Below are 21,561 nucleotides of genomic sequence, written 5' to 3'. Positions count from 1 at the left end.
CTCATGTGCTCAGGTGTTGTTCTGTATCGTCCCCTTTGTTTGAAGAATGATCTCTTGCTCTGTCTCTGCAAATGTGAGGTGAGTTTTAAGGTAGCTTCCTCTTCCCCATTCTGTCTTGCCATTCGAGGATACTATATTTTGTTGTTGTTGTTGTTTTCTACTGTGGATCTAAGGAATCAACCATAGGTCTTTACACCTTTGTGGCAAGTGCTTTACTGGGTGAGTCATATCTTCAAGCAGCATACCTTCTTCTGTGTAGTTTTTCCCTCTGAACATTGCTTTTCTGTATGAGCAAAGGACATTTTCTCTGAACATTTTCCTAGTTGAACTTTATTCTGACTGCATTGCTATTATGATTTTTTGTTTGTATATTGTTTTTGTTCATTTGTTTTTGAGACATGGTTCCCTTGTGTAGCCCCGGATGTCCTGGAAATTGCTCTGTGCTCAGTACTGGAATTAAATGTGTATGCCACCACTGCCTAGCACTTCTATTTTTTTTAAAATTGATTTATTTTCTACTTATGCAGTCATTATTAGTCTTTTTTAAATTTTACATTAATTTTGTTTTGCATCAGATTATATATGTATATACTTTCCCTCTCACTAATCCAGTGAATAGTATATTTCTAATTTTTCTAAGAAAGGCTTTGTCCATGATACAGATCTTTTAGCATTCATTAGTTTGTCCATTTTACTTTTAACAAGAAAATGGGAGTGAAATAGAGACAAAACGGGCTAGAGATCTAGATCAGCAGCTAAGTACCATTTCTGCTTATCCAGAGGACCAAGATTCAGTTTCCAGGATTTCCCACATCCTGTTCTGGTTTCCATGGTCATCAGCTATACACGTGGTACATTTACATACATGCAGACAAACATAGATATACATAAAGTAAAAATAAATAAATCTCTATAAAAGGAAACCGATTATTTGAAAAAGAAATATATACAGGGATTTCAGAGGTCTGAGCGAGATGGGACTTGTGGAGACAGGATCTAGATACACGCCCCATCGCTAACTCAGAAGCTATTTCCAACTGACAATCACTTGCAAAGGAGGATTTACTTTGTACCAATGGATTCTCACTGGGTATGCAAACCACAAGGACAAGTCTCATGCTCAAAAGTAGATGTCCAAAATAAAATGAACTCAATTGTATTTTTGAAAGATTTTTTTCTTGTCTCACATTGATTTGTCTGAGCTAATTTTTTTAAATCTTATAGAAATTTATTTATATATTATGGTTTCCAATTTTGATTTTATTGTTTTTTATGACAATGAAGTATGTATTTTAACATCTTTATGTGGGTTTTGTGAATTTTCTTTGTTCTTTTTGTTTTACTCTATTTAGTTTATACATTTTCTTTATAATAATAATAATAATAATAATAATAATAATAATAATAATAATGACAATAATAAAACATAGAAAGGCTATGCATTTGGGTGGGTTTGGAAGTAGAGAGGATCTGGTGTCAGTTAGGGAAAACTATAATCAGAATATATTTTATGACAAGATCGATCTATTTTCAGTTAGAAGAAATGAAAAAATAACCCTATTATTAAATAAGAAAAAATAATATAGAACACTTTTTTGATAAGATGATAGTAGCTTTTTATTGTAACAGTATTGTCACATTTTCCTATCTTGCTTTACATACAAAATTTATTAAAATACTGGTTGTGATACCTCAGCATAATTTGAGGTTATTTCAATATATAAATTAGTAGATAGTGTTTCAGTATATTTGCAATTAGTGGACAGAGAGATCACTCAGCAGTTAAGTGCATTTCCTCTTTTTGAAGAGTACCTGAGTTTGTTTTCCAGCACCCACAAAGTGGCTCATTACCATCTATAACTCTAATTCCAGGGATCCTATGTCCTTTTCTGGACTCTGCCATATGGCACGCACATGGTGCACATTCCTACAGGCAAAGCATTCATTCACATAAAATAAATAGATATTTGAATTTAAAGTTGTTATTAAATACTTCATTTTTGTTTACAGATATGCTTAAAGGGTAAAGTACACATATTTAAGTACTTAAATATACAAGCCTGTTGTAGAATGGATAAGAAACCAGACTCCCTGGATCTCCCATCACTGAATAAAAGAATGCCTTCTCAGCCTCTTACAGACAGGTAATGTAAATAGTCTTACAGCTTCAGACAATGATTGTCCTCCATTGATATAAGAGAAATGTATCATCATGGGTATATTCAATCTATTTACTGATCAAACCAGTGTTTAAAAAACTCCATTGAATTTTTTCATTAAATAACCTCTGATATTGAACTAAATGTGAGGTTTTTCTTTAGGTAGTTATTATTTTAGCACAGAAAAAGTCAATATCTTACAGTATGAGTTACAGCATTGACTCTCTTTACAACTGTTAATCTACTTTTGATCACCATATTAATATTTTTAATAGCTAGTTGAATTTGACTTTCAACTAACTTTGGGGGAAGAGGAAGACATTTTGGAGGTGCCTCTGGTCTTTATGCTAATGTTCTTTTTTTTCTAATGTTGAGTCTTCAATCTAAGCAAGTGCTTTATTACTGAACTCCTCCCCAGTCATTTGTGTGTGTGTGTGTGTGTGTGTGTGTGTGTGCGCGCGCGCGCACGTGCGCGCGAGAGTGTGTTCATTTTCAGAAGTATGGGGAGTTCAATGCAGAGCCTGTTTTATACTAGACAAGTGGTCTACCATTCAGCTATACCTCCTCATCTCCTGATCAAAAATGATATATTATTGGTCTTTGATTGTGCTGTCCTCTTTATGACATTGTAATATGTTAGATATGTAGATACTTTAAGATATAGATTGGTTTGAAAGAATCTTTCAAAATACAATTCCATCCAGAAATATGGAAAATAACTTAGAGTGGGGTAAGTCTACAGAAAAGGTGACTGTGACCACTTGAAATATTTAAAGGTTTGTCATTGAATTACATGATAAATTTGATTCTTTTAGATGGCATTGTAGTAAGTACTACTGTTAAGAGTAAAGACCTTGAATTTCCAAATACCTGTCCCATAAAGCTTTCTTTTGCTTCCATGACAAATTTAATTATATTAATTCCTAAATTGTATTTTGTTTAATATTAGTAGTGCAGCAACATTATATTCTATTGAAGTTAGGATTAATATCTAAAGTAATCTCTATTAATATGCTTATTTTTGCAAGTGAGATACCTCATGATTAATGGTGTTCATTTTCCCCAGTCATTTCTGGTAGACATAGCTGTTGAAAGCCTACTGTTAGACTCAGGATCTATTGTGTTGAAAGCTGTACATGTTTGTCTTGGCATCTCGTGGAACTCCCAGTCTAGGTGGAAGGATCAGTGAACAAAGAAGACAAGGAAACACATAAGAGTTTGCTTCCTTTTGTACTGCTATAATTTTAAGTAGTAGACATGTTTGTGGCTCCTAGTTTGGGAGACTGATTAAGTCCAAGATAGGGAAGGAATATTCAGTGACATGTCAAAGGTAAGATAGGGAAAAGAACTTGAGAGATATGAACATGGTGTCAAATTTACTCCTGTGGCAAATCTATTTCCTGGACAAGAAAGTAACTACTACAGTAGAAAGGTTAATGTCTTCAAAGACTTCACTCTTATAGCCAAAACCCCTACCAGATCCCACAAGGCAATGCTTTTGCATTAGGAATTAATTTTACAACACATTCAGACAACAGCATGCCTATTTTCCCCCTTAATCTCCCGCTCCCCTTCGCCCTCTCCTTCTCCCTCCCCTCCTTTCCTGTCTGTCACACATCGTCACGAATGTTGCCTGGCATATATTACCATTTTCCAAGTATTCCATGGTACTTGAGTTACATGCCATCAGCAGAAACTAATTCTCCTCTTTTCCGGGGACACCCATGTATAGTATGAGTATAACCTTTTACTGCTGTGCACAAGCAATACTCAGGAGTAGACAAGCAATGCTCTACAGTGGACTGACTGTTGCTAAATTATGTTGTTTAAGATGCATGGTGAATGCATTTTAATTTGAAATATTTTTTCAACTTATGATGAATTTATTGAAACATTTTACATGTATGCAAAATTTGAAATTGTGACATACTTTGAAAGAAATATCTCTAGTCATATTTCATGGCTTTCCTCAAAGAATATCTTGTTGGGGTGTTGAATAATAATAAAAATAAATTGATTAATTAACATTCAATGATATAATAATAATTATTGTTATTGGTTCTTCAAGACAAGGTTTCAATTTGTAGCCTTTGACTGTGCTGGAACTCACTCTGTAGACAAGGTTCCAACTCACAGAGATCTTTCTTTCTCTGCTTCCTGAGTGCTAGAATTAAAGGCACATGCCACCACACCTTGCAAAGTTGAAGAGTTTTAGTGTGTTTTGTTTTGTCGTGACAAAGTTTCACTGTCTCGCCTGGATGTAAGCCAGTATGGTCTGTTATTCTGAGGTCCTCCAGCTATGTCTTTCAAGTTATAGGTTGGTGCCACCAGACTTGCAATCACGCTTAAATGACATGAATAAAATATTTTATAGGAAAATTTCTGGTATTTCCTCCTTTAAGAATGTTTAACATCAAAAGTATGTTTTTTGCATTATCTAGGGACAGTTCAGCTTAAATTGCATTGTGTATTTAAGAAAAAAAAATTCAGCTGCTCTAAGGATTTCTCTTTCTGCAGCATGGAAGATTTTTATCCAAATAAAAACCATGGCCCTGACTCTGGAATCGGAAGTGATAATGGAGAGAAGCGATTGTCTACAACGGAAGTGAGTTTTTTTTCTCTTGCTAGTCCATGTTGTGTTGCTATTTCTTAGAGCTTTGAAACAGACACACGTAAATGTGTCGGATTTTACTTTTACAAGCAGATATAATTTTTGTTATATTTTATGACTTCAAAAGAAGGAGTACCTACTGATTTTAGAAGCAGAGCTTCCATTTTAACATTGATTTCAGTTGGAAATCTGGAGATATAAAGCAAATGTTCTGTAATTCCTATTTAATCAATGAGACATGTGTTTCAAATTCCCAATTTATACTGTGCTTGTCCCTTTCAGCCATCAGACGATGACACCATCAGCCTTCACTCTCAAGTCTCAGAATCGAATAGAGAGCAAACATCAAGAACTGACAGTCTTGTAACAGGAACCAAGCCTGATTCTCAGAAAGGTAATTCATGGTGTGTCTTCTAGGTCTAACCTTTTACACAGTCCATATTAAAAATATATTTTTATTTAAAATAGACTGAAAGTTTGTAAGATTTTAAGATATGTCTTATATTGAAAAGAGTGAACGTTTATCTTGAGCACTAAAATAATGGGAACATCTGTTATGTTGTATGATATTAATCTGTCCCTAGACCAGGAGGTGTATGATTTTATTGATCCCAACACGGAAGAGGTAGCAGTTCCTGAACAAGGAGATACACATATTGGATCATTTGTTTCTTTCCTTAAGGTAAGTAAGCAAAACTTAAGGAACATCGTTGACATGCACTTCATTCTGATCGTGCAAAAGTATACCATGCAATTTAAAATGATATTTTTCCTTTTTATAAGGGGAAGGAAAAGTGCCCTGAAAAATCTCAGAAAAATGAAGAACTTGGAAATGAAAAAAAGTAAGTTTGCTCTCGTTTTCAAAATACAGTGTGAATTATGAATATTTGGATCATTCATTAAGTATTCCTACTTGAGAGCACTTAAGAGAAATTTTTCACGTGTCATGTTCCTCCCCATATTTAGATAGTTAACTTTCAAATACTTTGATTTCTTTAATCAAATTAATAGTTATAACAGATGTTTGCTTTTTTCCTTGATGTAGAGTAAATATCATGCCTACTATTTTGTTACCTTGAAGGACTGTGTCTTCATTTGAGAAATACCATCGGCCTCATTTTACCAATAAGGAGGCTGAGGCCTAGAGTTCTGAATTTCTGGAACTTGAGCTTTCTGTTTCTTGATTTAACATTTTATGTGATCTACTAAAGACTTTATACTGTATATTAAAAGCTCTTCCCTAGCACCCACTAGTGTCAGAACTGAGTTTTCTCCCAGCTCTCCTAATTTTTTCTGCACATTGTGTTTCCTTCAAGCGACTTTATGGTAACCTTGGTAAGTGTTCGGGGTTGAGCTCCAGGCCTCATGTCTGATAAACACATATTCTCTAAACTACACACCTAGAACTTTGTTAATTTTCTAAACACTTGTTAATAGTCATCTTTCCTACCCAGTAGGGAAGCTTTGTTTTGTAATCTTTTTTGTAATAATAAGGATTGACTAGTCTTCAGCATTCGGACAAGTGCTCTCTACCACTGAGGTATAGACTTAGTCCTACTTTATTAATGAGGTTTTGGACAATACTGCAGATATACACAAGGCGAAGTAGTCATTCTCATCCCCCATGTTGCTATTAGGCCTGTTATCCACACTCTCCACAAACCTTTCTCACACATTGTTCATGCCTATTCATATTGTTTGGTGGCACACTGAAAGTAATTGTCTGTGTCAATTATGGACTTGCAACTATCTGTTGGAACACGGTGACACAGTAACAGATATACAACTAAACATAGTGGCTCACCCTCCCCAAGACTCTACCAACTGCCAGTGGTTCAGTAGTGATGGTATGGTGCCATGAATTGCCTGCTTCCTTGACCTATTGTTGATAGTTCTTGTGTGCCCTTGAAAGAGGCTGCTATGGCTTTTGGGACGTAATTGTTTGCAGACTTTCACCCTACCTTCTGGCTTTTACTTTCCTCTGTGTCTTTTATACTATTCTCAGAGCCTTTCTTAGGGCTTCAGCCCTCTTTTTATTTTGTATTAATTGTATTTTAGATAGGGTTTTGCTACATTGTCAAGGCTAAACTTGAACTCATTCTGTAGTCCTGAGCTGCCTTGAAATTGTTATCCTCCTGCCTTAGGCTCCCAAGATTACAAGCCTGTGGCATCATTGTTGTATTCTTTAGATTTCGTTTTTCTATTAATTTCTTTCCTCATCAAATGAAAAAAGGTCTTTTAATTTCAAGTGGCACCAGTGTCTGTAAGATGTCCTAACATATAATATTTTTGACATCATTGTTTTTTATGCTTATTGTTATTAAATGAAGTGCTTTTGACAAAAAAATAGAATTTAGAGAACTCATTTTTGATTTAGTTTTTCATGTTAAAATGATATTTCTGGAAAATATAATTATTTTTATTATTTGTTAGTAATTCTGTAAACCTTGATCGGGTGAGGGTAGCGGACTCTAGAGGTCAATGCTCAGTACCTCTAGCCAATCAGGATGCAGCCATCCCTGCATTTTTATGTGGATGATGAAAATCTTAATATGAATTATTTAATAAAATAAATTTTATTACTATTTGAATATATTTTAATAATTTCTAGAAAATTTGAAAATGTCATTTGAACCAATTTTACATTTCTCTTATTTAAACTATTTTCTTAGTTTTACATAGGGCATTTTAAAATCCAAATGTGTAAACTTCTAGAAACTGGCAAAATGAAGAATGTTGAAAGAAGTCTTTCTTTATTTCTAAGAGCAGGCCATGTGGAGCTTTCCAGTCCTTTTTATAAATATAGTCAGTATTGAGCAGTGTGTATTGTCCCCTTATTGTGACCATTATTCACTTCAAATTTAGCATCACTTCATAGCTACACTTAAACTGAGTACAGAATACAGATTCATTTTCCTAACATTCCTTATATTCCATTTTAGTATTTTAAATATCAAGTCATATGGATTAGCTTTCATAGGGCATCTAAAATATCTGTATGTTGATGAAGTACAATTGGCTTTATTCTTTGAATAACTGTGTTTGTTTCAGAGTTGACAAAGAGCAGTTGCTGCCAGAAGAAGATGATGATTTGAAAGAAGTAACTGACTTGAGGAAGATAGCTGCTCAGTTACTGAAGCAGGAACAGAAGAACAGGTATTCTTTTCAGTCATGAGATTGGAGTAGTGAGATCTTCTCCTCAGTAAAAGATGATCACCTTAAGGAAGTGAAGGTTCAAGGAAACAGTAGGGGTCTTTGTTTTCAAATGGTTAAGAAAAAGAAGAAAATCCTTAGGAAAGAAATAAGGAACTACATGTATAACTAACGGAGTGTGCTCAGTTTGGCAGTATATTTATTTATCTTGGGGGTGCTGGTGATGAGACTCGGGGCTTTATCTGTGTTGCTCTGCTCTGTAGCTACATCCCAGCCTTAGTTAAGGTTCCCATTTTATTTCTGTGTTAATCATAGTAACTGATTTATCTGCCTATATTCATCATAGCTCATATTAACATTATGTATGCTATAAGCATTTCTTTCTGACTATACTATACTGGTAAGGTTTATTTATTAAATTATTATATCAGATTTTTAATTATTTGGGATACACCATTTCCCAAGAATACAGGTGAATTATTTAATTGTTGCTTAAGTCAGTTCAGGATTTGAGGATCTCAAATTCACACTTGTCTGTTTCTTGGGTAAACCACAAGTTATCTCCCTCTGGTTCAACTTTCTTCAAACACATATCTTTGCTAACAAGCAAGGCGTTGTATTCACAAGTATACAATCAAGTTAAGTTTATTTACCATTTTTTGCGTGTGTGGAGGTTATGAATGTTTGTGTCATACGTGGAGGTCAGAGGTCCAAATCAGATGCCTTCTTCAGTTGCTCTCTACATTCTATTTTGAGACCCAGTCTCCCACTAAACCTAAAGCTCCCTCTTTGGCTAGAGGAGACCATCGAGTCTCCAGGGTCCACCATCCTCACCAGATCAAGGTTTCTACATTCATGGCCCTGGATTTTTATAAGTGCAGAAAATCTGAATGTGAGTCCTCATGCTTGCACATAGCAGGCAATTTACCTACTGAGGCCAAAGCCCAGTTTTAGTAAAAGAAATGGCCCATTTGCTACTCCTGCATGTATCTACATAGTACATACATCATAAGATTACTGAGAATCTTACGTTTATAATTTTGACTGTCGTTTCTGTTTATTTTTCATGAGGAAATTAGTAAGATTATTATGCTATATTTAGGATGTATAAGTAGTATTTATTTTCACTTAATCAAAATACATGTTTATGGTTAAGATGATGACCATGTCTTGAGAAGTTTCATATTTAAAGATGTTGGCATTTGTTTTAAATATTTCATTAAAACTTAGCATCTGGCAGCTGGAGTGATGGATGGCTTAAGAGTTAAGGGAACTCTGCTTTTCTGGAAGACTGGATTTTTTTTCCAGCACTCAACTTGGTTCTTCACTTCCAGGGGATTCAGTTTTCTGACCTCCAAAGGAACCCACACATATGTGGTACAAAGTCATATAGACATATAGTCATACTTAAAAGAATGCTTAGCATCTGGATATAGTGGTGCACGACTCTAATTCCAGACCTAATGAAGCTGAGGGTGACCAGCTGATAGCCAGTCTGGGGCGTATAAAGCTATGTCTCATAGTACAAACCAACCCTGAAAAGATGTAGCAGGTCAGTGTACTAAGTGTATAACTCACTGGTGGAACCACTGCCCAGCATGTATGGGGGTTCAGTTTGAATTTCCAGTACCCCAAAACAAACACCTAAGTCCTTGTGAGATGGCTCAGTGCATAAAGGTGCTTGCGGACAAATCTGACAACCTGAGTTTGATCCCTGGACCCTATATGGTAGAAATAGAAAACCAACTCCCACAGGTTGTTTTCAGAATTCCCACTAATCCTCATGCATGCAAGTGTGCAAAACAGATATGCTCGCACAAAATAAATACATCTATGTAAAACCAGAAAGACAAAATAAGCCAACATATCCAGAGAGAAGTATAGAATCTGCTTTTAGGGAAAGAACTGGACAATTGGTTATATGTAAGTAGCCATTTAGTACTATTTTTGCCCAGCTACTACATTTTCTCTTAAAAATGTCATTATCATTTCTATAGTGAATTCCCATTCTCAGTTTACATTCCTTTTCTTGTATCACTGCTTCATGTAAATGTTTCCATGTGGTTTGCTGTTTAATCTTTTCTAACAATTCATTTCTTATGTACCCTCTAAAAATAACATTTGAAATTATAGTGCGATTGCCTAATTTCTCTTTTCTCCTTTCAAACTCCACATAACTTTCCAGTTCATATTTATGGACTTTTCCCTTTAATTCTTGTTCCATGTCTTTGTGTGTGGATTATGTATATGTCTTACATATACACACATATATGTATATTCTTAAATACATATATACAACGTGCTCAGTCTATATAACTTGTAAGCATATTTTCAGGGTGGATCATTTGGTTTTGGATAACCAATTAGCGTGCTGTTATCTGCCTTTTACAAACTTGTCACAGAAAGGCTTTGTGGATCACCTGGGTGGTTTGACTTAATGAAGCATACTACCACCAGCTCTTGGGACAAAAAATTCCTTGAATTCATGTTTCCTTTAGCTAGCAGATTTGTTTATTTTTCATTATGAAAAGACAAAAGTGATAATTTTAAGACTTTACAGTACTATGCATTTTCCATTTGAGACTTTGGTTTTAGATTCAACCTTGCCACTCATAGTTGTTTCTATATTTTCATCTGTACTTATTATGTTTAGTTTTGTTCTGTCTCTGTTTCTTAATTATTCCCTGTAGTTTAGATTAGGGATCATCTGAGTAGGCCATCTTTTGAAGGGTTTGCTTTGATGGTGCCTTTGTAACTAGTACAAAATGGCACCTAGCATTGTGCCTTCTACGTAGTAAAGAAGACACAGAGTTATACTACTTGTCAACATTGTAAAATTTAAAGCTAACAGAATTTATTAGTTTAGCCAAAATTTCTACATTCTTTGTAAACACTTAAATTTTTCAAGATATATATAAAGCTAATTTTGCCTTTATCTGATTTTCTTCTTCATTACCATTTTTTGGTGTTAACAGATAAAAATATAAGAATTATTTATATTAAGCATCACTATTTTTCACTTTGAGAAAAATAACAAGCAATGTAGAGATATTTTAAAAAATGGTGATCTTTTCCCATAAGGCTAAATGTAACTCTCACTTGCTAGGTAAAGGAGAAATAAATCCACTTTTTAAAAGGTCTACAGAGCAGATGTACAATTTATGTGTTAGGTCTTAATACAATTACTACAGAGTTTTTTTGGTCTTTCTTTTGTGTATTGCTATTCCAGTTTATAACTAAAATAATAATTATTTAAAATAAATAAAAATAATTTATATTATATAAGATTAACAACAGAAAATATTACCCCCAACTGCCAAGGACTCCTGCCTTGATTACCTACTGAACTGTTCTTCCATCATTGCTTGAAATTAAATATAATTTTAGGTTTAGACTAAAAGGAACCATGATTATAGTATCAAAGTAGGCTTGATTGGAATGATGCCTACATTGAGTTCAGTGATGATTTTGTCATAGCTCCTTTGCCACTTGTTTAGCATATACTGGATAGTTACAACCTTTTATTTGTTGAAGTTTGTGCTTTTATTTCATAAATGATACTGTCTTAGGAGATTAACAAAAGATTCCAGACGAGAAAATTGTTAACCAAAAACTCTGGAGCAAGTGATCATTGAATAGGGCGTCATGGAGCTGACTCACAAGGATTCAGATTACAAGCAGCCTCTTACTTCTCTGCTTACAGACTAGGATTCTGTGAAGTTAGTGCAGTAGTGTGTGTCTGTTTTCGAACTACCCAGGGGCTGACATTAGAGGATTTTTGAGCTCAGAATTGGGCTCAAATTGTAGAACATTTTCCTAAAGACAATATGGCTTAAATAAAGTATAAAAACCATCATTCACCAACCAAAACCTCAAACAAAAATACCTTTAAAATTAGTTTTTTAAAATAATTTTATGAGACAAATAGATTGTATATGTCTGCTTATAACACGGTGCCTATAGTTAACAGTGCACTTCACACTTAAAAATGAGTCCTCAATAGATCTCATGTTAATTTAAAAGTACGTTTTATGTCACTGGGGATCAAACTCAGACCTTATGCATATGACATAAGTAAACATTTTCACCACAATTAAATTAAACTTATGTAAATATCAAGCTTTTCAGAATTGGGAATAAAATAAAGAAAAAGAAGCTGAGAAGAAAAATGCTAATATCAGAGTATCATTTTTTGGATGTAGGTGTGATTTATGATAAACAAGAATATTCTTAATATTCAGAAAAGAATAAAAAGGAGTAAATTCTGTTCAGAACACTGATGCTATATAAATTATTTATCTATTTCCTTACATTTTAATCAGCCCTAGTCATTTATTATGTAAGCATTAGAAAAACGATTATCATGCTTTACCTTATACTGATTTTACTGTGGAGTTTAGCTAGCTTATTAATATTTGATTATTATCCTAAAGGAAATATTATTGCATATTTCGACTTTACAATTGCTTCAGTTAACTGATTCCCATCATATAATTACTCTGCTAACTTATTTTATACTATTTTAATATGTTACATTTTTGTAAGTATTTTTAAATACTTATTTTATTTGCTTTTAGGTATGTCCTGACAGCTTTTCTTTATTGTGGAAGGATTTGCTTCTGAATACTTTGGGACATAGTTAGATAACAAAAGAGCAGTTGTTAAAGGTCAAATAATTGAAGTTAATACTAAATGATCAAAGAAATTAAAATTGGGTTTTGAGAAGTTTATTGTTTGTATTTAGAATTATAAAATGTTTTATGACATGGTTCTTGTGATTTTTCTTATCTGATTATATCAACATTTCAATTTAAGCAGCTATTATATTAACTTTCAATTTGTTATAACTACTTGGATACTTCTCTTAACCCTTGAAACCTAGCCATTCTTTCTTTTCTGTTTCCTTTACTAATGACTTCCTTGTCTTCTCCACAACCATCTTCCTTCTCCCATCTTTTGGTTTGGTTGCTATATGTGAAATGTGAATATAGATGGAGGCCTTTAAGTTATAGAACATCATTCAGTGACAAACTCTTCCAGAGGACCAGAGCAGCAGGACGGAAATCAAGGTATCTAGAGTTGGTGGAAGCCATAGCATTAAGGGGCCAGTGTTATGTGGCTGAACTGTCTTAACATTTTGCTTTAAATAAGTACTGGGAACTGTCAGGGAAGTGTCTAAATAATCTGGATTAGACTTTTAGGTAAAATAGATATTTAGTTTTTGTTTATCACATAGTAAAACAAAATTTCTGTGTATATTCCAGAGTTCTACAGAGGTCAAATTTCAAATACATTATACAGTTTTTCATGTATGTGTGCTTCAATTACTTTTTTTCTACTCCATTATACCAGTAAGTGGTTTGGAGAGTAATCATTTTTATCATCGTGAAGATTATAATAGCTCGACCAGTTCCCCCTAACAATAATTCTGACTTTCCTTCATGTATAGTTTTTATTGTCATTTCTCTTTCTTTTATTTTTTAAAAAAATCTATTTCAATCCATTGTTCTTAGCACATGTACATACTTTTTAAAAGTCTGCTTCATTTTGCCATTGTTTGGCTCACAAATACAGTTGTTTGGGTCTAATATTTGACCTTTTTCACATCACTGCATGCTTCTCGTGAGGCTGTGCTAAGAGCCAAACTAGTGAAAATGTGAGCCCGGTACCCCTGACTTCCCTGCAGTCATCACAGAGCCAGAATTAGCAGTGTGTGTTTAGTTCATTTGCAGTGCATTTAAATTGTCTTGTATTCTTTAGATTGTTAATGTATGAAGAATTCTCTTAAAAAGTAGAGACTTTATTTTTTGCAGCATTAATTTTAAAATTAGTTTATATTTATATGTGTAACAATAAAGATGATTAAATATGTTCATTTATTTCTTTTAATTAAGATAATTACTAATTTACCACTTTGGACATTGAGATTAATCCTTAGAATTAGATAAAGCTATGGACAAATATTTCGCTTTTTATAGGGATTCATTTTTTTTAATCTTCTAATACTGTTTCCTATTTAAAGTTTAAGAATTTTGTGATTTTTTTATAAAAGGGTTGTCCTTTAATACTGATTTTTGCATTTAAAATTAATATCTATTATTTGACTTTTGTCAAAATGATTATGAACTACCAACATAACTCATGCTATTTTCTGTGCTGATAAAAAGGAAATGACTCAGAATAGTACCTAAAGTCTTTCTTTATATTCTGTGCAAGTCACACTTAGATATACACAGACAATTCATGCAATGGCCAGATAGTATACAAACTTAGAGAAAGGGTTTCTAAAACAAGATGCAAGACACGTTTGGTGAACTTAACTCTTTCATTAAAGAATGTGTTAAAGCATCTGAATCTAAATAGAATTGAAGGACTATTTTCTAGCAATGATCTTCATGACCTAGATGCAATTTACTTGGGACAAATATGTCATATGTGTGCAATGTTCTCTTCAATATAGTTTGTAATCACTGTGTTGATTTACTTCTAGGATTCTTAATCATTCAACTTCTGTCATGAGAAATAAGCTGAAACAAACTGTGGAATGTGAAAAGAGGTATAAACATATCCTAGTCCTTATATTTGGTCTATTAAAATGAGACTTGCTACTCAGACAGTGATTTCCTTTAAAGGTCTTTTTGCTGGTTATGTGTTGCAGGTTTAATATAAGTAGATAACTTAGAGATCAAGTGTGTCACAACATGTGTTCAGTTTAGCTTTCTATAAGCAAAGCCTTAGGTTCTGATTCTTTTCACTTATGCTTGCCGTTTGTCTTCATTCATTCACAAATATTTATCATAAGGATTTTATCACCAGGTATAACGTAATTCTCCATCATTGGTTTCAGGTTTCTTGTTACCGTTTGCATTTTCATTTCTTCCCGATGTATTTTACTAAATGCTTCATTTTGTTTAATGGCTTAGGCTTAGAAATAAGCCTAATTAAGCAAATTAGAAAGTCTGAAAATTTCTATTTATTGCTCTTTGTGGTATCAAAATTATGTTTCATCTAAGTCCTAGCTCAAGCCTTTCGTAGTGTTAATTTTCAAAGACAGGCATGCAGAGGCACACTGAGAGTTGCTGACTGTTAGATATTAGTATATATGTGCACACTTCTTAGGTCTTTAAATGGATTGCCTTATTCAATCATCACAATACAATTATGAAATGGTTACTGTTGAAATCTTCATTTTACACATGAGCAAACTGAATCTCAGAAATTATCATAGCTTTCTCAAGATCACATAGTAAGTGGGAGAGTCAGGATGCAAACTGATTTGTCTTATTGTGGGACCTGAAGTTTATTTGTTTATGTATTTACTTCTCTGTTTGTCTGTTTCATTCATTTGTTTATATTTTATGTGTATTGTTGTTTTTGCCCAAACACATGTATGTCTATATGAAGGTGTCCGATGATCTGGAACTGAAATTACAGATATTTATGAGCAGACATGTGGGTGCTGAGAATTGAACCCAGGTCCTCCTCTTTAGCAGTAGCCAGTTTTCTTAACCACTGAGTTATCTGGGCTTCAGTCCCAGAATCTGAAGTCTTAATGTACAGTAACAGTATTGACAACAATGAGTTTACTTCAGATCTATGCATCTTACTGAAATATTTCCGTTGATAGTACACAGATCCTTGTAGGTTTCTATCTGCAACTTCACCTTTTCTTGTATGGTCCATCTACCCTAGTGAATGTGAAACTTATGTAGTCTCCCAAGTCAGCAACTTTTCAGATACCTCACTATTATGTCTTCTTCCTAATACACTCATGCAAAATTACCATCACCGTAGCCGTCTTTCCATCCACTCTTACTGTCGCAGTCATGTTGGTTCAGCTCCCATTGTCTTCCACTTGAGTTACTGTTTCAATCTCCACACATAAATTCTCTCTTCAGTTTTGCTTAGTTTTAAATTTATTTTCTGTATTACTCAAGAATAGAGGTTGGAGAACACAAATCCAACATGCAACACCCATTTATCACCTTCTGATGGGTACTCATGACTTTTGTGATAAAGGTTAGAATATTGAGGTCAATCATAAAGTTAAAATGAGCTTTCTGCTTCTCTTCAACCTCGGATCAGAGCCTCATTTCCTGCACTCTCTTGAGTGTCAGCCTTTGAGTTTAGGATCATAATTCCTCGATTGATTTCGGTTCGATGTCTATATTCTATATACTGGTCTGGTTTCCATGTTGCTTACATTTCTTTCTGTCTTTGCATAATCTCTTAGAAGTCAGCTCAGTTCTGGATGGTTGTGGTGAGGGCTTCATAGTAGCCAGCCTCACCATGGTGGAAGCGTGTATAAAAGTTCACACAGTAAAACAGAAAGTCAGAGAGTAATAAAGTTAACTTTTAGGTTTCTTATGTAATGCAACTTATTCTCATAGGAAGCAACTGTAGCTCCCATAAAAGTACATTAATCCTTTCCAAAAATAGTCTCTCCGTTGAGCAGTAATAGTGTACTAAGTTCCACTCACAAGATTTCACCAGTTCCACACCACAATGCTGAAGTTCAAGCTCTCAGCAAACATGAATCTTGTGGGAAACACACTATATTCAAGAAACAGCTATCCCCTCTTCAAAATGTGTTTAAATGGTTATCTGATCATGATTTAACTTTGGTACCTGGTATCTGTCTAAAAATTGTCCATTTCATTCAGTTTTGTTGAGTATAGGGTTTTGTAGTAGGATCTGATGTTTTTTTTTTTCATTTCCTCAGGTTCTGTTGCTATGTCTCCCTTTTCATTTCTGATTTTGTTAATTTGGATACTGTCTCTGTGCCCTCTGGTTAGTCTGGCTAAGGGTTTATCTATCTTGTTGATTTTCTCAAAGAACCAGCTCCTGGTTCTGTTGATTCTTTCTATGGTCCTTTTTGTTTCTACTTGGTTGATTTCAGCCCTGAGTTTGATTGTTTCCTGCCTTCTACTCCTCCTGGGTGTATTTGTTTCTTTTTGTTCTCAAGCTTTTAGGTGTGCTGTCAAGCTGCTGGTGTATCCTCTCTCCAGTTTCTTTTAGGAGGCACTCAGAGCTGTGAGTTTTCCTCTTAGCACAGCTTTCATTGTGTCCCATAAGTTTGGGTATGTTGTGCCTTCATTTTCATTAAATTCTAAAAAGTCTTTGTTTTCTTTATTTCTTCCTTGACCAAGTTATCATTGGGTAGAGCGTTGTGCAGCTTCCATGTATAAGTGTTGTTTCTGTCATTTCTGTTGTTATTGAAGACCAGCCTTAGTCCATGGTGATCTGATAGGAAGCATGGGATAATGTCTTTCTTTTTGTACCTGCTGAGCCTGTTTTATTGTCAGTTTTGGCGAAGGTACCATGACGTGCTGAGAAGAAGGTATAGTTTTTGTTTAAGGATGAAATGTTGTATAGATAGCTGTTAAATCCATTTAGTTCATAATTTCTGTTAGTTTCATCGTGTCTCTGTTTAGTTTCTGTTTCCATGGTCTCTCAGCTACCTCAATTCTTATTGTGAAGCAAATGAAAAACCCTTCATTCATTTAGTCATTTTCTCTCAAACTGCATAGTTAATTTGTTACCAAATTGTGTCGACTATTGGGAATATTTCTAGAATCTGATAACATTTTATTGACTCCACTTCTGCCAACCTTGTTGTATACACCCCCAACAGTGCTCAGTCTTGTTAGCAAATGAACAATTTCCATACAAAACTTCCCTGAGGAATGCAGTTTTGTTTTACTGTACAGGTACTCAAGAATCATTTCATGTCAGACCAGACCTTTAGAACTTCGGTTGAAAAACAAATTGGAAATATATTTGAAGAGAGATTATCCTCATCTTCATATTACTAGGAGAGTAGAACGATATTCCATTGTTCAGAGGGGTGTGTGTGTGTGTGTGTGTGTGTGTGTGTGTGTGTGTGTGCGCGCGCGCGCGCGCGCGCGCGCGCTACTCTATATCCTTGCTTGCCTCATTTTTATATTTTCCTGTGGACTATATGTTTCCCTTTGATGCCTAAATGTAGGGACTGTCTGGACTCTACCTTACTTCTTTCTCTCTGCTCTGTGGAGTGGAAATGCTCTCTGTGGAACAACCTGGGCCAAACATAACATTCATCTCTTGTTATCCATTTCTAGGATTCTTTATATTTAAAATAAGTTTGTTTGGTTCATAGATTTCTAAATTTGATAAGACGTAAGGAATATACGTTTGTTGTCTCTCTACCCTTTCTCCTTTTTCTCACCCATCTTTTGCTGCTCTTTCTTTCTTCCTTCCTTTCTTTCTTTCTATATTTTATAGTCATCCAATTGTTTACTTATTATTTGTTACATATTCTACAATTTCTATGAATTTAAACCTCATTCGTACTTCTCAGTTACTGTACTGAACATTTTGTACTTTATTTCTCACTGGAAAAATCTATAAATTATGGAATTATTATATTTTCATATTTGTATATATTTTATTATGCCCTAGGAATAGAGATGCCCCTTGTACTCTTATTAAATTTTTTAAATTGGATCCTCTCTTCTTATTCTTTCTTCATCTATTCCTCCTTCTGTTCATCCTCTCTCTGTTGGTTTGAAACAAGTTCTTACTCTGTAGCCCAGGCTTACTCTGTGGCCCAGGATTGCCCAGCCAGGTGTCCAACTCATAGTGATACTGCAGCCTTGTGAGTGCTGAGATGACCACTATGACCTACCGCGCCCAGATTTACCCTGTTTCTTTTAGAATTTGAAACCTTTTGCATGGGTTTGTGTGTGTATATGTCTGTATCTGTCTATGTATGAGTGTATGCCACATGTGTGTGGGTGCCCACAGAGGCCCAAAGTAGAGAATGTTGGATCTCTTGAAGCTGGAACAGGTCCTGACATAATAGTCTCTGTTATGTCATAGATGAACCTCATAATCAGTGATTCAATAGACAGTCAAGTATTTGTCTTCTCAATTCTTTGGCATTTAGGAAAGGATTTATGTGTTTATTTAATGTGTGTGTGCAGGTGTATATATGTGCGTGTGTGCTATGGCACAGGTGTGGAGGTCAGAGGAGAGCTTTCAAGGAATCAAGAAATTACTTCTCCCCTTCCAATATCTGGAACCCAGGGTTCTATCTAACTCAGGTTGTCAGGCTTGATGTTAAGCTAGTACCTTTATTTGCCCACTCACCTCACTGATCCTATTACTTGATTTTAAAAAAGGTAACTTGTTTTCAGTAATATTCTGTGTACTTACTGTGTATTTGTACATATTATACTCAATTTATACAGTACAGATTAGGTCAGCCTCTGTGTAAGGCTAATATACAATAAACCCATTTAGATGTTTCTCTTGGAACAATAGTTAGTAGGCATTTACAATTGGTTGGTTTCATCAACTTCAATTTATATAATATGACTAACCCACGTGGTGGTTACCACTTCTCATTGCAGCCCTTGGAAGGCTGAGTCAGGAGTAGTGCCGTGACCTCTTGGCTAGCCTGGGCTACAATATTGAGTACCAGGCCATCCAGAGCTACATAGAAAGTCCCAATCTCAACATAACACAACACAACATAACACAAAACAACACAACAAAATGAAACATAGGTATTGGTACTTTTTACATTGCTGCCTTAAAGCAATGATTAGACAAATTTGTTTATAAAGTATGTGAAATGATTTTAAAAAATACCTTGAGAAATATTAAAGCATCTTTAATTTTTTAGTGTCTCAGCAGATGAAGGGAATTCACCATTATCACCTCTTGCATGGCAGGTAAGGGGAAATAACAATAATACATGTATTATTTCATTGTCATTTGTTGAATTAGTAAAAGACTTTTCTCATTATAGCCATTAGAAAATCAGAAGGATCAAATAGTTGATCAACAGTGGCCAGAATCCCAGCCTATAATCTGGCAAAATGAAGAGAGGAGGCGGAGTAAGCAGATCAGAAAAGAATATTTCAAGGTAAATTATTAAATCTAAAATTTTGTTTTTCTTTCATACTTAACTACTTTTTACTTTTGACACTTTGCTTTAAATTAATAATATCTAACTCTCCAGTTAAATGCCACAACTGTGTTTGTGCTGATTGCGCTTGTGTGAGGGGTAAAGATATGCTATATAAATAAACCCAGAAAATTTTAGTAATTCAAATTATGGATATACACTGTGATTATTTTCAGATAGTTAAAAAGATGAATGTTCGTGTGTTGCACTGCTAATTGTGGCGATTAATTTTATCTTTTTCTTTTTTCTTTTGTGATAGATTTTCACAATGTAGCCCAGGTTAGCCTCAAATCAGTATCCTCCTACCTCTTTCTCTTATATGCTGGTATTCCAGAAGTAAACCACTAAGCCTGCCTACAAAAAGACTCTCACTGAATTGGTTTTAGCAAGTAGTTCAGAAGTATTTTCAGTTAGCATTTAATCATGTCTGTATACATAAGTAATTGAAGACTTGTCCATACTTTCTTGTTGTATCTTGGACCTGAGACATCTGGTCCTGAGTGTCTTGGACCCCTCTATGTAGACCATGCTGGCTTCAAACTCACCAAGATCCATGTGCCTCTGCCTCCCAAGTGCTGAGAGTAAAGGTGTGCATCAGTACACTCGACGCAGTAGATTTCTTAAGATGGTCTTTTAGTAAAGATAAATTAAAATAATAGGGCATATGAATTAGCCAAAATTTCTGTTGCATTATTATTTCTTTGCATTTTAACGCTGCTATATTTGCAGGTGTCAGTCATCATGATTTAGAATCATTTTTAATATTAGTGAGCGCTTACTCTTGGAGTCATTGCAATTGAGTCATATCTGCAGTACGAACTTGGTCCTGCACCCCAAAGAGTAAACTGTGCTGTCCTGTGCCTCCCTAAACCCTCTTCTCACAAAATAATCACTTTATCCGAACATATAGTCCTAAGCAACATTACACATGATTTCAAGTTCCTGCCACTAATATATAGTATTTATTTTATATTTTTATATTTGGTAGAATTTGGTCCTTCCATTTATATTAATGCCTTTCCATATATTGGAAAGCAACATGTGTTTGAAGTTAGCAAATCATCAAAATAAAAGTGTATGCTTTAGCAAATGCCTTAATACATTAAACTTTGAACGAATAATTATGGATTATTTCTAAGCCTTGGTTTTTGGTTCAGTGGACAATATGAGGGATAATCACACATGAAGAAGACACAGGAAGGAATGAACAGTCATCCCAGTGAGCACGCTTTTTACCAGAACCATTTGCAGTTCTGCAGATAGGTTTACAGCCTGGCCTTTGTCTCAGTTTCCCCCTTTTTGATTCAGGAAGCCTAAAACCAAAGCACTGAATAAAAATATGTTTGTATGTGAACCTTGATGAATTATTTTTCATGTTGTATTCCTGAGCAGTATTTGACATTTCTTTGATTTCCTTTATCCCAACATAACCAAACCAAACTGATTATATTTATCCAAACACTTGTATTGGAATTATCACATGCCAGGTACTGTCAAGAACATTTACACATATTAGCCAATTTACCCTTTAGAACACTTAAGTAAAACAAATGAAGTTTTCATTTCCATTGCATACAGGTATATTCCGGCCCCAAACCAAGTAGTTTGTTAATCATACAGTTGAAATTAGAGTTGTAGAGAGCTTTGTATAAAATGAACAAACACTAATATTTAAACAGTTTCAT

General features: G+C 34.5%; 1 protein-coding gene across 6 annotated transcripts in view; it reads left to right on the top strand.

The window, feature by feature from the left end:
- The window catches only part of Lrch2 (leucine rich repeats and calponin homology domain containing 2), an 82,563-nt gene that overhangs the window by 45,313 nt on the left and 15,689 nt on the right, over nucleotides 1-21,561 (top strand). For 2 of the 6 annotated variants that reach the window (XM_087600705.1, XM_087600703.1), the window contains exons 6-15: nucleotides 2,011-2,144; nucleotides 4,677-4,764; nucleotides 5,053-5,164; nucleotides 5,355-5,452; nucleotides 5,554-5,612; nucleotides 7,822-7,926; nucleotides 12,915-12,992; nucleotides 14,414-14,479; nucleotides 19,592-19,640; nucleotides 19,718-19,834. In XM_087600705.1, the coding sequence (XP_087456831.1) occupies nucleotides 2,011-2,144; nucleotides 4,677-4,764; nucleotides 5,053-5,164; nucleotides 5,355-5,452; nucleotides 5,554-5,612; nucleotides 7,822-7,926; nucleotides 12,915-12,992; nucleotides 14,414-14,479; nucleotides 19,592-19,640; nucleotides 19,718-19,834 (906 nt within the window). 6 annotated transcript variants of the gene reach the window in all.

The sequence above is a fragment of the Rattus norvegicus genome, chromosome X (assembly GCF_021556685.1).
Source record: "Rattus norvegicus strain SHRSP/BbbUtx chromosome X, alternate assembly SHRSP_T2T, whole genome shotgun sequence".
Lineage (NCBI taxonomy): Eukaryota > Metazoa > Chordata > Mammalia > Rodentia > Muridae > Rattus > Rattus norvegicus.
This window is presented reverse-complemented; position numbering and strand designations above follow the sequence as displayed.